General features: G+C 36.6%; 1 protein-coding gene across 4 annotated transcripts in view; it reads right to left on the reverse strand.

Moving 5' to 3' along the window:
- Window positions 1–9213: 9213 nt before the first annotated feature.
- HECW2 (HECT, C2 and WW domain containing E3 ubiquitin protein ligase 2) overlaps window positions 9214–14992 on the reverse strand; it is a 388587-nt gene continuing 382808 nt past the window's right edge. For all 4 annotated transcript variants that reach the window (XM_007965716.3, XM_007965715.3, XM_073019890.1 and 1 more), the window contains one exon: window positions 9214–14985. In XM_007965716.3, coding sequence (XP_007963907.1) covers window positions 14874–14985 — 112 coding nt within the window. In that variant the 3' untranslated portion in view covers window positions 9214–14873. The remainder of the gene's footprint in view (window positions 14986–14992) is intronic.

The following is a 14992-nucleotide window of genomic DNA, read 5'->3' on the forward strand; positions in this document are numbered from 1 at the left end:
GCACCTTAGAATGAGTTATAAGCCCTCAGAAAAGGAAAGACCAAGGGTTTGCTTCTGGGTCTTACATGAATCTGACTTGATACTACTCCCTGGTCTCAATAAAATGAGGCTTACATTTCTGGCCACCTACTAGGTGAAGGGGAGTCTCCCCAAAGAATAGAAACAGACTAACAACTGGCTCACAAATGCGATTAAGGCAAATAGAGAAATGGGTCAGAGCCAAGGGCAAGACTTTCACCTCTATGGTCAGAACCACAGAGACCTCCAACAGAGGGGTGAATAAAGCCTCGTCAAAGTTAGTCCACCTTTTGAACTGGACTATTAGAGCAGAACTAGTTTGAACTTAGTAAGGAAGTGCTTGCCTCATGTAGAGGGTCAGACAACTGTCACTACAGTTATTGTATTTTGAGCACTTTGTATGTGCTACATACAGTGCTTTTTGCTTTATAGAATGTAATAGTTAGGACTGTTGGGTTGTAAATAACAGAATCCAACCTAATTTTAAAAATATTTATTTTTATTTCCAGGGTGCATGTGCAAGATGTGCAGGTTTGTTACATAGGTAGACATGTGGCATGGTGGTTTGCTACACCTGTCAATCCATCACCCAGGTATTAAGCCCAACATGCATCAGCTGTTTTTCCTAATGCTCACCCTTCCCCGACCCTACCTCCTGACAGACCCCAATGGGTGTTGTTCCCCTCCCTATGTCCATGTGTTCTCATTGTTCAGCTCCCACTTATAAGTGAGAACATGTGGTGTTAAGTTTTTTGTCCCTGCATTAGTTTGCTGAGGATAATGGCTTCCAGGTCCATCCACGTCCCTGTAAAGGACAAGATCTCATTCTTTTTTTATGGCTGCATAGAATTCCATGGTGTATATGAACCACATTTTTCTTATCCAGTCTATCATTGATGAACATTTGGGTTGATTCCATGTTTTTGCTATTGTGAATAGTGCTGCAATGAACATATGCATGCATTTATCTTTGTAACAGAATAATTTACACTCCTTTGGGTATATACCCAGTAATGGGATTGCTGGGTCAAATGGTATTTCTGGCTCTAGATCTTTGAGGAATCACCACACCATCTTCCACAATGGTTGAACTAGTTTACATTCCCACCAACAGTGTGAAAGTGTTACTATTTCTCCACAACTTTGCCAGCTTCTCTTGTTTCTTGACTTTTTAATAATTGCCATTCTGACTGGCATGAGATGGTATCTCACTGTAGTTTTGATTTGCATTTCTCTAATGATCAGTGATGTTGAGCTTTTTTCATATGTTTGTTGGCTGCATGAATGTCTTCTTTTGAGAAGTGTCTGCTCCTGTCCTTTGCCTACATTTTAATGGGGTTGTTTTTTTCTTGTAAATTTGTTTAAGTTCCTTGTAGATTCTGGATATGAGAACCTTGTCAGATGGATAGATTGCAAAAATTTTCTCCAACTCTGGACCGACCTGATTATTAATAAAGATTAAATTACTTAAAGGACAGCTATTCTGAGATTCTCCTTCTCTTTATATAAATGTGGTAAAATTTATTCCTTGTTATGCAATAATGATGGGTGGATGATCATTGCTGCTTGTTATTGGTAAATGTTCCTTTTAACTATACGTATAGTTTGTAACACTAGGCCATTCTCCTGTTCCCACCAATCAATATTTTTCTTTTGAAGTGTGTGTGGGGCTGAATTTTGCTGCTATATGGCAAGCAGGTGAGAAAGTTACTGTTTCACACTGTTCTCTAATACATGTGCACTTTCATCCTGTATCCAAGAATAGCCCTAAAGTTCTTGTCAGCAACATCCTCTCTATTCATGTAGTCAAAGGTTAGGTGAGTTTGTGTATCTGATTTCTCAGCATATCACTAATTTAAGTCAGCAAAGTAGAGAATGGGGAGGGGCTACTTGAGTCAAAATGAAATTTTAGTGTATCAGAAAGGAGAATTAGAAAGATATTAATGGTAAAGCATAGTCTGGACCATTTAATTTAGGGATAAAACATACCTAAAATGTTAGGAATATCTACCCAACAATTTACAGCATAATATTGTTTGTTGTCTATAAGGGTGACCCTAAGTCATCAACAAATATGTTTTCTCCAGTGTGTCCTATTTAAGATCATAGAAATTTGTATATATTTTAAAAGATGCCCATAAGAAGAGTTAAAATGTTTAGGTTTTTCACACTTGGAGAGTTATAATAAGCTGTAAAAGTCTTTTATGTGGAATAATTTAGTTATTGGCAATAGAAGATAAGTGAAGGTATTACTCTAAGAAGTAAAAAGAGAAATAGATGTATTATCGATTACTTGACAAACAGTGTCATGTGTGGCTTGAATGATGAATTTAGTTGACTACTTAGTGTGAAACTGCTTCTTTAGATTTCTGCACACCCATTTGTGTAATGAGTTAGCTAATCCAGAACATTTCTAGGCATGGCACCATAGTAGCTGGTTTCCAAGTCTCTGGACTTTATTCACTTTATTAGGTGGATTCTGTCACTGAAGTATTTCTCTGTAACCAATAATTCTCTTTTCTTTTCTTCTTCTTCTTCCTCCTTCTTCATTCTTTCTTTTCTTCCTTCTTTCTTCTTTCTTCTTTCCTCCTCCTCCTCCTTCTTCCTCCTCCTCCTCCTTATTTAAAAAAACTCCATTAACTTTTAATACAAAATATCAGATTTAATATCTATAATACAATTATATTGCTTAGGATGAAAACATTGCTTACCTATCAAGCAAATATTCTTCCCATTGCGTGGGAGGCAAGAATTCTGCCACTGAACCAGCAATGCTTCCTCATATTCTTCTCATTTCTTGGTATTTATGCAGTTGTCTGTACTCATTGTTAATAGTTGCTATTTGGTTGCAGTTAAAGATTGGCCTCTGGTTACCCTATGAGTAAAGAACCATTAATGAATTGATCTGGGGGGCTGTGTTACATATTCTGCTTTTAGGGCTAATTTTAAAATTAGCTATTAAATTTTAAATACTTTAATTTTTAAAAATTGTTTTAGATTTATAGAAAAATTGAGAAAATAGGAGAGAGAGTTTCTATATACCTCACACCAGTTTCCCTTGCTAACATCTTACATTAGTATGGTACAATAGTTATGATTAAGAAATCAATACATTTTTATTAACTAAAGTCCATACATTATTCAAATTCCTTTTGTATTTACCCAGTGTTATCTTTCTGTTCTAGGATCCTATCCAGGACACCACATTCCACTTAGTCATCGTATCTCATTAGACTCCTCTTGGCTGTGATCATTTTTCACACTTTTCTTGGTTTTGATGACTTTGACAGGTTTGAAGAGCACTGGTGAGATATTTTGTAGACTGTCCCTCTATTAGAGATTGTCTGATGATTTTCCCGTGGTTAGATTGGGATTATGTATTTTGGGAAGAAAGACTACAGAGATAAAGTGTCATTTTTATCACATCATATCAAAGGCACACACTATTCACATAATTTATAACTGTTGATGTTGAACTTAAGCATCTTGGCTGAGGCAGTGTTTCTCAGGTTTCTTCACTGTAAAGTAACTTTTCTCCCCTTTCCTCCTTCGTTTGCTGTACTCTTTGGAAAGAAGTCAGTATGGGTAGCCCCTACTTAAGAGTGGAGTATCTACATAAATTATTTGGAATTCTTCTGCCCAGATTTGTCTCTTCATTTGTTAATTATTCAATCAATTATTTATCAGTATGAACTTAGTTATTTTATACAACTTTATTTTGTTGTCCAAACTGTTCCAGCTTTGGCCACTGGAGCTCTTTTAGTTAGCTCCTCGCTTCCCTTTGATGGACTTTCATGGTGGTTTTTGGTTTTATTTTTTAAAATCACTTCAGTTTTTAGCACTACAAGATGCTCTAGGCTTATCTTGTGTATTTCCTAGAAGCGGTCATTTCTCCAAGGAGTAGGGCTAATTTTGATATACGATTTTATGTCTTAAGTAAAAAAGGCTTAGCCAAGGACAGGTTCAAAGTCAGTCAGAAAACATTTACTAACGTGCACTCATACAACCATTACCACACCTAAACTCTGCGGCAGGATGAAAAAGATAGGTACGTACACTCCAGCCAACACATTATTGGTATTCATGCTTGGTTCCAAGTTTCAGGCAGCCTGTTATCTTCATTCCTCCTTAAACATTATTATGAGTGACATAACAGACAGGCTAATTGCAGATGAGAGGAAAACAAACCCAAACATTTTCGCTCCAAATTATCAGTACTATAGTGTGAGAAGGGACTCATGATATATACATTGCTTTTCAAACCAGTGGTACACACACCTCAGGATACAAAGCAGCAAGTCAAGGAAGAGGCAAAATCAAAGTAGTATCTTAGTGTATCATCCAATGTCTTTAATACTTAGGGTTACTTAATAATAACAAGTTGTTATTAAAGCTAAAGGGGTAAAATTCTATTTTCAGATTGAAACCAAGTTTGACATATGAAAAATTTAAATTTACTTAAAAATAAATGAAACATGAATAATTTTATATTGGTGGAGCTAGCTGCATGTTCATATTTGAAGGGTCCTTTATTATTATTGGTGATTTGATCAAAGTTTAAGAAATGCTGATATGGAGTAACGGTAAATTAGCACTAACTGGTTAATAATCTTTAGCTAACAGTTAAAAATGGCTTGTTTTGTTCTGGAAAGCCAACCATTCAAGACTAGAATTGGCCCCTAAGGGAAATGTATGGCTCCTCTTCATTCTCCCTCACTTCCTCCCAGAGGAGAAGCACTGTTCTAGTTAGGACAGGTTCAAGAATCCAGAGTGCTGTTCTTGGGGATTTGATCACTTCAGATTTCTCCTGAATTTCTAGGCCATGAGGCTGGAGTGTAGGGAAGCTGCCCATCCTTAGGCAAGTCTGACCATCTCTTCTGGGTCCCCTACCCCCATTTTTCTGGACCCATCAGAAGGACATGGATTCTTTTCATTCAGGGTTCCTTTGCCCCAGGAAGACCTGAAGTGGGCAATCTGGACCAGAGCTGCTTTAAGTATTAGAAAATATATTATCCTACTTCTCTTTATATGCTGGCTTTCTCTTTCTGGAATTTGCCCTTCCCTTGAAATAAGATGTAGAAAGTCAAGCTGTGAATGTGGGTTTAGGAAAAAACAAGCAACCTCTTGGCCTCTTTTGGGCCTTGGTCTATGTGAACTGCTATAACAGAATACCAGAGACTGGGGAGTTTATAAATAACATAAATTTATCTCTTACAGTCCTGCAGTTCAAGATCAAGGCTCTGGCAGATTTGGAGTCTGGTAAGGGCTGGCTTCCTGGTTCTTAGATTGCTGTCTTTTCACTGTGTTTTCACATGGCAGAAGGAATCTATGGGGTTTCTTTTATGAGGGTACTAATCACATTCATGAGAGTTCCACCTTCAGGACCTAGTCACCTCTCAAAGGCCCCATCTCTAAACACTATCACATTAGAAATTAGGTTTTAACATACAGATTTTGAGGGGACACAAACATTCATTGTAAAGCATTCAGTCTTCTTAGACCTTAGTCTACTTATACTTAAAAGATGTACTTCATATGGTTTAATTCAATTCTAAAGAGATTAATTTGGATGTTGGGACAAAAGCCTCATAGTAGTAAAAAGTAGGTCTTTACTTGGCTATGAAATCAGGAATTTAATTTGGGGGCAGGAGCAGGGAGAGGGATGTGTTGACGAGGTTCAAGAATTTGGACTTGGGTCCATTTTCCATGCCAAATGAAAACCAACCTAGATATGAATTCTTATACTAGCCAAGGGGTGGTATTCTGTGTAGCAAGGGTGGTATTTAATCACATTATAAATTGTCAGAAAATATATATTGTTCCAATAATTTACACTTTGGAAAAGTTCTAGCTTTTTTTTTTTTTTGAGATGGAGTTTTACTCTTTATTGCCCAGGTTGGAGTGCAGTGGCACCATCTCGGCTCACTGCAACCTCTGCCTCCTGGGTTCAAGTGATTCTCCTGCCTCAGCCTCCCGAGTAGCTGGGATTACAGGCGCCGGCCACCACACCCAGCCAATTTTTCTATTTTTAGGGGAGATAGGGTTTCACTATGTGGGCCAGGCTGATCTCAAACTCCTGACCTCAGGTGATCCACCTGCCTCGGCCTCCCAAAGCGCTGGGATTACAGGAGTGAGCCACTGCTCCTGGCCCCTAGTTTTTCCTGTTTAAATGAAAAACCAGTGATTAAACATCTTTTGAAAGCATCTATCCATACAAGGATTTGAAAATAATAGGACAAATAAAGTGTGTGAAACTCATGGGTATCAAGGTAAACATTATATCTTTATCAGATATTCTCATTTCTTTATTCTTATGATTCCAAAGTTTACTTTGGTTGACAAATGAGGTATCTTATTTAGAAGGAAAAAAAAGTAATTAATGGGTAAACATTTTTGAGCAGGAAAAGGAGGAGAAAAGTATGAAGATACTTCAACTTCGTACTTAAACTTAACTTCATACTTAAATCTAACTTCATACTTAAACCAGAATGTCTTTAACTGGTTTAAGTATGAAATAAAGAACAGTATGAAAGACTTCCTGGGATGGCGGATAGTGGGAATTATCCATTATTATTTATTACTAAACTCTCACTAATTAAATGGGGTTCAGGATTAAAGGAAATCATGAAGGCAGATATATTTATCATTCTAAAAACACATTGAGGTCAAAGGATATAGAGAGATGTCATGGCACAAAAACCAGGAAGTCAGTGCTATGAATCAGTATCTTGCTCTTCCCCCTTCAATAACAATGTCAGACTTGTCAGTGATAGCAGATGAATCTTGTGCTTTAAATGCTCTCACGTAACATATGAAGTTCATTTCTAGTGTAGAATATGTAATAAGAAGCTTAATGACACATGTATTCCATGAAATCTTGACAGGGCTCCTCTTAACTCATATGAATTAACACAAGTTGGTTTTCACAAGTTAATTCATAAAAATTAACATAAGTTGGTAAATACATTTTTAAGGGCATCCCTTAGTGATTGACTGCCCTCATAGTTTGTGTGTGTATATATACACATATATATGGCCATATATATATATATGCACCTTTCTCCCTTCCCCATCTCTTTTTATTAACTACCGTGTTTTAGTAACATTTTATGTATCAGGTCAATTTACACCACTAGTCAACTAAATATAAAAGATAATGTTATCCATTAAAACAAGGGTTCCAAACTGGTGACGTGCAGGGCAAATCAATCTGTAGATATATTTGGTTTGATCCACTCAGTTCTAAAAAGATCTGGAAATAGCACACAAAAATTTGAGTTTGTGGCTTTCCCTTGATATATCAGATCTTTTAACACCAGACTGGAATTTCATGTGGCTAGGATTTGCTGGAGCAAAATATTAGAATGTCCCTTTAGGTAAGCCCTACCACTCTGTGTTGCTTCCACCTAGCCAATTTCACTCCTTAAATACCCATCTGGTCCCTGTAGGCATATGCACATGCAACCCCTAGATTAAACTGATGTGCATGGTAGTGGTGGCAGCAGCAGTGGTGTGCATATGTGTTTATAAATTAAATATTCAATTAAGATGGCTTAACAAATAGTCTCAACCCATGTGAGTTAAGGAATTATGATTTGTGTTATAATTCATTCCTTTAACATTAATAGCCCATCAAATAGTAAAATATTCTTGTAGGGATAAACATAATAGATTCCAAACAATATAAACAAATATGTTATTAATAAATAATAAAAATATAAATAAAAATAAACACAATATTGTAAATACTATGAAAACAGAACTTCCCATATTTATAGAGCTGCAAACTAACACCATGAAATCTTTATCTCTACTTCTATTCTCCTCCCTTCTGAGTTTTCCCTCCCCAAAAGCATTACAGAAAAGTCATAACCTATTTTTCTTAAAGAAGATTTATTTTGGATTAAGTGATTTCATGATGCAACATGGTTTTAAACAAAAATAGAGATCAGTATGAAAATAAAACAAATTGTACACATTAAAATATCTTTCCCTCAAAGCATTTCGGAATCATAAAAAATACAACAAAAGAGTCAGGGGTTCCGTTGAGAATAAGAATGCAGACTTCCCAGAAAATAAACAACTAGTCCCAGTTTAGAGTCCTAGGCCCCATATAGTACCACCCAGAAACCATTTCTAGGATGTCAACAATCTGCATGATTTACTTTGAAAAAAAAATTACATATAAGGTGGAGAGCTGTATAACCCTAATGCTAACAGCAAGCATCTCCCATTATTATTCTCCATTAACAGTCACATTAAATAAATATGAAGCTTAAATCAATGCAAAAACTGAAATACCACTATTAACTGTGACACACTGTGTGGTGAACGTAATGACTGAGGTTGGTGAAGAGAAATTAAAAGATTAAAAAAAAATACACCACCTGTGTTCTACTGAAATCTTAGAAATAATTTTTTTACAGAGCCTTAATATTAAAAAGTAATCATTATTATAAAATTAGATTAATACTTTCAGTAAGAGGCGAGAGAGATGCATGTATTTTTATTCATCTATTTTGGAATGCCTGCATCCCTATTATAAATACATGTAATTTTAAGCACTTTCCAATATATTAACAGCCCCAAATTTTACTTATGCTATCATATAAAGAAAAATAGGTTGTAATTACATCTTTTAGAGCATTAGGGTCCTAAAACAACATCCCATTCTGTGTTAATTCCTGGTTAATCCTTCCAAGATAATTCTTGAACATCATCCATTCTTTTTTACGAAGGTGATAGTAATCAGAAGTTGACTGCTGGTTCCCTACCTGCATCAGTAAGAGCTGATTCAGTTTGAATCACACAACATGGCTATCCACACTCCTCAGGTTGTAATATCTTAAAAGTCGGACAGAAAGATATCACCTGCCCAAGTGCACTAGACATAAAAATCACATACATAAGTTTAACTTTCCTGTGTTCCCCAGAAACCATACAACCAGGGCCATCTTATTCTGCTGAGCTGTTCAATTACGAAAGCCAAATAAGCGACTTTGCAGATAAAATCTAAGCAAATGTATTTTCGGTCTTAACTTCCTGACTTGGAAACACTGATTCAGTCTCCATTTGCAATCTCACTCTTAGGATTTCGCTTTCCAGATTAACAGAGTGCATTTATCTTTAAAAATCATGAAAATGTCTCAAATGCTACTCTAATGTCAAGAGATGTCTGCTAAAAAAACAAATAAGTATAATGAAGTAAAAACACGCTTTCTTTTATTTCATACATGGTGGTCAATAATAGTAACAATAATTCTTAAATGAAAAAAAATCCACAACATAATTTCATGCTAAATTGTTGAATCTGCTATACTATGGGACTAAATTCCACTTTGCAATACAGAAAATGTTAAATTACTGAAGCTATAAAATGAGAGTATTTCCCATCAAGTAGATCAAACTGTGCTTTCATCGGGGAGTATAGCTTTCTTCTTCTCAGCCAGAAACCAGGTTGAAGTATGTTCCTACCCCCACCAGCATGCCCTGAGATGATCCATCCATCGTTGTTTTAACTTTCCCTCCACTGCACTCCTGTCCTAACCATCTTTTTGCTCCTTCTGGCCCGGATGGCTATGATATGGACAGCACACACACGCCCCTCCTTCCTGCCAGCTCCTTGGAATGGAGTTACCACTCTGAATCTTGACAGTTGATCAGTAATTAGCATTACATTCTTGGGGGGTGGCACAACTGCTGGACTCCTCTTTCCTTTTTATTTTTATCACCCTTTCAGTGGGCAGCAGCTGGCCTTAAGCCACAATTCAGAAAGCTTTAATGTCTTTGGCATTCCTTTGCATCCATACTAGACAAACAAATTAATTTAGAAAACACAAATGAACGGAAAGAAACTAAGTTTTGGAAAATTAGAGTCTAAAAGTGACATTCTCATTAAACTCACTACGGTAAGATGGAAATAAAATGGCTAAGGTCCAGAGTGCTGTCCCTCACCTACTAAATCAGAAAGCAGATAAAACAGCAAGGCCCAGTGGCTCATGTCTGTAATCCCAGCACTTTGGGAGGCCAAGGTGGGAGGACTGCTTGAGCTCAGGAGTTCAAGACCAGCCTGGGCAATGTGGCAAAACCCTGTGTCTACAAAAAATACAAAAATATTAGCTGGGCATGGTGGTGCATGCCTGTAGGCCCAGCTACTTGGAGGCTGAGGTGGGAGGCTGGCTTGAGCCTGGGAGGCGGAGGTTGCAGTGAGCCAAGATCATGCCACTGCACTCCAGCATGTGTGACAGCCAGACCTTATCACAAATAAACAAACAAAAACAAACGAAAACAACTGCCAGCACGGTGGCTCACACCTGTAATTACTCCTAGCACTTTGGGAGGCCAAGGCTGGTGGATCACTTGAGCTCAGGAGTTTGAGACCAGCCTGGGCAACATACTGAGACCTTGTCTCTACCAAAATACAAAAATTAGCTGGGTGTGGTGGTGTGCGCCTGCAGTCCCAGTTACTCAGGAGGCTGAGGTGGGAGGATCGCTTGAGCCTGGGAGGTGGAGGTTACAGTGAGCTCACGTTGTGCCACTGCACTCCAGCCTAGGTGACAGAGCCAGACCGTCTCAAACAAACAAACAAAAAAGCAAAAGACCCTGAAACTCAGACTCAGTTTGGAGATTAGACCACATTCTTCTTATGCATGTCTTTATTATGCAGGGTTGCAGATACCTCTTAATAATGGCATTGCATCATTTCACATAAATACGGAGTTTCCTGAATAAGGCTAAATTGAACAGACTCCCATCTTCATGATAAGATATTTGCCTTGTTAAAAGTGGTCAAATCATAAATAAAATTTGTGCAGAAAGTCAGGAAAAAAGTCACTAGGATGAATGTGAGGAGGATGGGAGGAAAAGAGAAGCTGCAGTGGTTCCTTCTTGGATATCACTGGAATTCAGCTATCAGGGCTTACTAGATCCATCCCTATTAAAAATTAAAAAATAAAATAAGGCTTCTGATTAGTGTTTTCCATTATCTTGTTTCCACATAATACTTGAGAAAAGTAAACGACTATTCTGTATAAATCCATCAAAAGCAATCACATTTTGCCTTCTGTTTTTAAAATTTCTCATGTCAAGTCATGAAATGCAAATAAGTCTATGGGGAAATTTTTTCCATGAATATACTAATTTCTTCGTGGACTTTACAGAAGGTGTCACATTTTAAATGTGTCTGTTTAAGAAAGTGAGAGTTTGGAGGAAGCATCTTGGAAACCTCACTGAATGTGGAATATACTGGTACAAACATTAGTCTCCACATTTCTCAAGATGAAACACAGAATTGTGACTATGAAGTAATGAAACTGATGCCACAAGCCATCCATGAAAATCAGCCTCAACCCAGATGGAACATGATGCTTGTACCCTACAAAGTGCATGAGGAGCTAAACGGACGATGCACCTGAAAGTACTCTGAAACTATAAAGCACTATGCAAGCATATTCTACCATTACTTTCAAACACTTGAATGCATTTTTACCATTTCTGATTGTTGCACAGGTAAAACAGATTTTCCTTTATTTATTGCAGAATTTCTGCTAAATTATAAACACAATATATGCTAGAAAATTGGGATCATACTTCTTTGACCAAGATCCATTCATTTTGTGCACAAGAAAAATGTTTTGACCCCAGAAGTGGTTTGGGCTCAGGGATTGGGATTTTTCACACTGAAAATCAATGGTACATTGTAGAATAGATGAAGGGAAACAGGGAAACTACCTGACTTAATTTTGGCATTTCGTTGATAATTTGAAAATCCTTGAGTTGCTCCTTCACAGATCAGCTCCCTACACACTTTACACTCTCGTTGTGTAAGTGCATCCTGGCTTCAACACTTGACCGGTATTGACACACTATTACTTGCCATTACTTCCCAATAGAAACAGCATTGATATAATTGCTTTTTAGCCACACTATCATCTATATATGAAGCCATTATTGAATCTCCCAGGTGGAAAAAGCTGTTATCTTCTCTCTTCATTCCTTGATTGTAGAACTTACCAAATTTTATTAAAAACACTTTTTTGAACTTTGGGGTCTACCCTACTACACTGTGAACTGAGCTTTTCAAGGGCAGATTTAGACTCTTGTAGCTCCATCGTCAAGCAAACATCAAACTGGCACAGAGGGAATGCCAGTGATGTGCTTGTTCCCTCATCTAAGAGACGTTCTGCATACATATATGATGTATTAAGAGTGTCTTCTATAGTATAAAAAGCATCACTTAAAACAAGACCAGAAAGCCTAGTGATCTGAGCTCACAGTCCAGAAGAAAATATTTATGGATATTTCTAATTGTAGAGTATATGAAAGTCTAATTTATTCTGTGGAAATGTTATTTAATATTTTATATAGTTATTACTGGCTGTTTTGTTTTACTAAGAAAGAATAATAGATAAGTTAGCATGGTGTTCTGATATGCTAAGTACATCTTTGATAATTCCCAATCTGAGAACAGTATCGGCTAGATGATTATACTAATTAAGAATGTCTACATACATTAAAGTGTACTGTTATTTGGGAAAATTTGGATGCCTTAATAAAGAAATAGATTTGTTAGAAATAATTAAGGAGATACATTTTATTTCAAATCTCTTTTACCTAATAATATGAAATAACATAACTAAATGTCTCAAACCAAACTGAATGCTAACATGGTCTTTGAATGTGTTTTTGAAAGAAATGCAACCTTTATCTGCTGCTTAGAGAATGCCAGCCCTGAAACATCTTATATACCATCAAAGATGTGACCTTAAAAAAAAGTGTGTTATACTACTTTTCCTTATCATGAAAAGAATACAAACAAGTGAAAACAGTTTGCAAAATTAAATATATACTTGTATTCATGATCAATAAGTACAAACTAACATTTCCAGTTAAAATTTTTTTCTTTTTTTCTCTTCCAATTATAGTATACAGAGAGCTCTTCCTTTCTTATTTCCAGGTTTCTATAACCCTTTTTCAGAACATTTCTTCACACTGCAGTGCGTGCCTTTGGTGTAGGAGTGTAACGTAAGTGCTATTCCTCTTGAGGGTCCCAATAGTAAACATAGCTTAACTCACAGGAGAGCAATCAGTTCTTACAAAACACCTATGAAAACTATGCATATGACCTCTATAAAATATAAGATTGCCAACATCCCATAATAGGAATTCCATGGCTGCTTATAAATATAGATCTCAAAGAAATGTTTGGGCAATGCCTATAAACCCATAGGCTGGCAAACCATATATTAATCCAATGCTTTTATGACCCCCAATTTAATTTCACTCTGTTGAAAATCTGATTAGTCAAGAAATAAACAAAGATGTGGAGTAATCCCAAAAGCAATTAAAATGAAGAATACCTTCTCATAAAATTAAGCAGAAGTAAGACTAGTGATGTCATGCAGTTTTGGAGATGCCATAGAAAAACTGTTTCTTAATATTAATAAGAAAATTATGCATCAGTGAAAATGCAGGCTTAGAAATATAGTTCTGAGTTTCAATTTGTGATGTCTTCACTGATGAGGGAAAATGGAATTCTTATTACTGATCTCTTCAGTGTTGCTGATGGCTCCTTAACTGAGCTTAGTGTTTAATGATGCTGTACAAATAAAAAGCAGTGGGGGAAATACGAAATATCTGTATTAAATGCCATCCTGTAAAGTATTTGATGGATGGAAGAGAGTCTAATGCATTTTAAATAAATGCATATCATACTATCACATATAGTGAATCTTAAAAAATTATTACTTAGATGCACAGTCCTTGTAGTGGTAGACACGGCACTGTGAAGGAAGTTTGATTGGAAGCTATTTTCTATTATACTTCTCAAGTGATGGAGTTGCTGTTAGTCATATTGTAATGTCCCTTCACCTTTGGTACATTCAGTGCAAAATATTTGGGGGATTTTTTTTTACCTTTATAAAAATAAAAGGCCCTTTTGTTTCCTTGAGAGTGCTTAAAAGGATACATATTAGCATGATGCCCGAGTATGCATGGAACATGAAAATGGAACGAGTGATACATACAGTATGATAGGTAGGTTCTTATATACATCTTAAAGAACAGAAACATAATGAACCTACAAAAAATAAACAGAACTCACTGTGTACTTTTTCCTGATATGCTGTGATTAATTGCTAGTTATTTTAAAATTGTTTTCATGCATTATAAAGCATAAAATCTGTCATTAGTAATTCACTGAATAATGGTTTGTCTTTAGCCATAATTACACACATACCACTTGCATATACATTGTCACAGACCATCTTATTGCAGATCTGTAAAGGTACCTCATATTAACTTGGTTTCATTTTCACTCATGTCCCATGAAAGCGGAAACCTATGGTGCACACCATGCAGGCACTCATAAGTGAGAAATGAATATTCTGTTATAACTTAGGGCTTAAATGAATGTACTTTCAGGAAATATATTTACTTTTATTATATTATTTAACTTGCACTAATTTGAAGATTGGGCCAAGTGCTGCCAGTTTGGCTTGAACCACGTTCAAGGGTAAGTTTCAAGATTCTCCTGAGTCCCTAAAAATTACCATGGAGCTGATCATGTATGGGTTCATCTTTGTCTTGGAACATAACAAATGGAAAAAGTTTGGCAGTCAAGAACTGTTGATTGAAAGACGGTTGGGTTGTTCCCTGGGCATCAAGCTCACCCAAATCCTTCCAAGAGGACTCATCTCCAGTCCCCAAATGTGACAGAACACTTGTTCCTGGAAAATAACAGCACGTAGCATTATCCTAAAGGAACCATCCTCTTGAAACTTCCAATGTTCAGTCATTCTTCTAGAAGGCAGCTTCTCAAACTGCCTGTCCACAGAGATGGGCATTCTGCTTCCAGGTCACTCAAGTCCAAAAGTACTGGTTTCTTCAACTGCTGTCAACAGTTTCTCATAAAGCATGGAAAAGGATGGGTAGGGGGGCAGATCCAGACGGTTAAAACATGTGTGCGCTCTGAAAA

The sequence above is a fragment of the Chlorocebus sabaeus genome, chromosome 10 (assembly GCF_047675955.1).
Source record: "Chlorocebus sabaeus isolate Y175 chromosome 10, mChlSab1.0.hap1, whole genome shotgun sequence".
Classification (NCBI taxonomy): domain Eukaryota; kingdom Metazoa; phylum Chordata; class Mammalia; order Primates; family Cercopithecidae; genus Chlorocebus; species Chlorocebus sabaeus.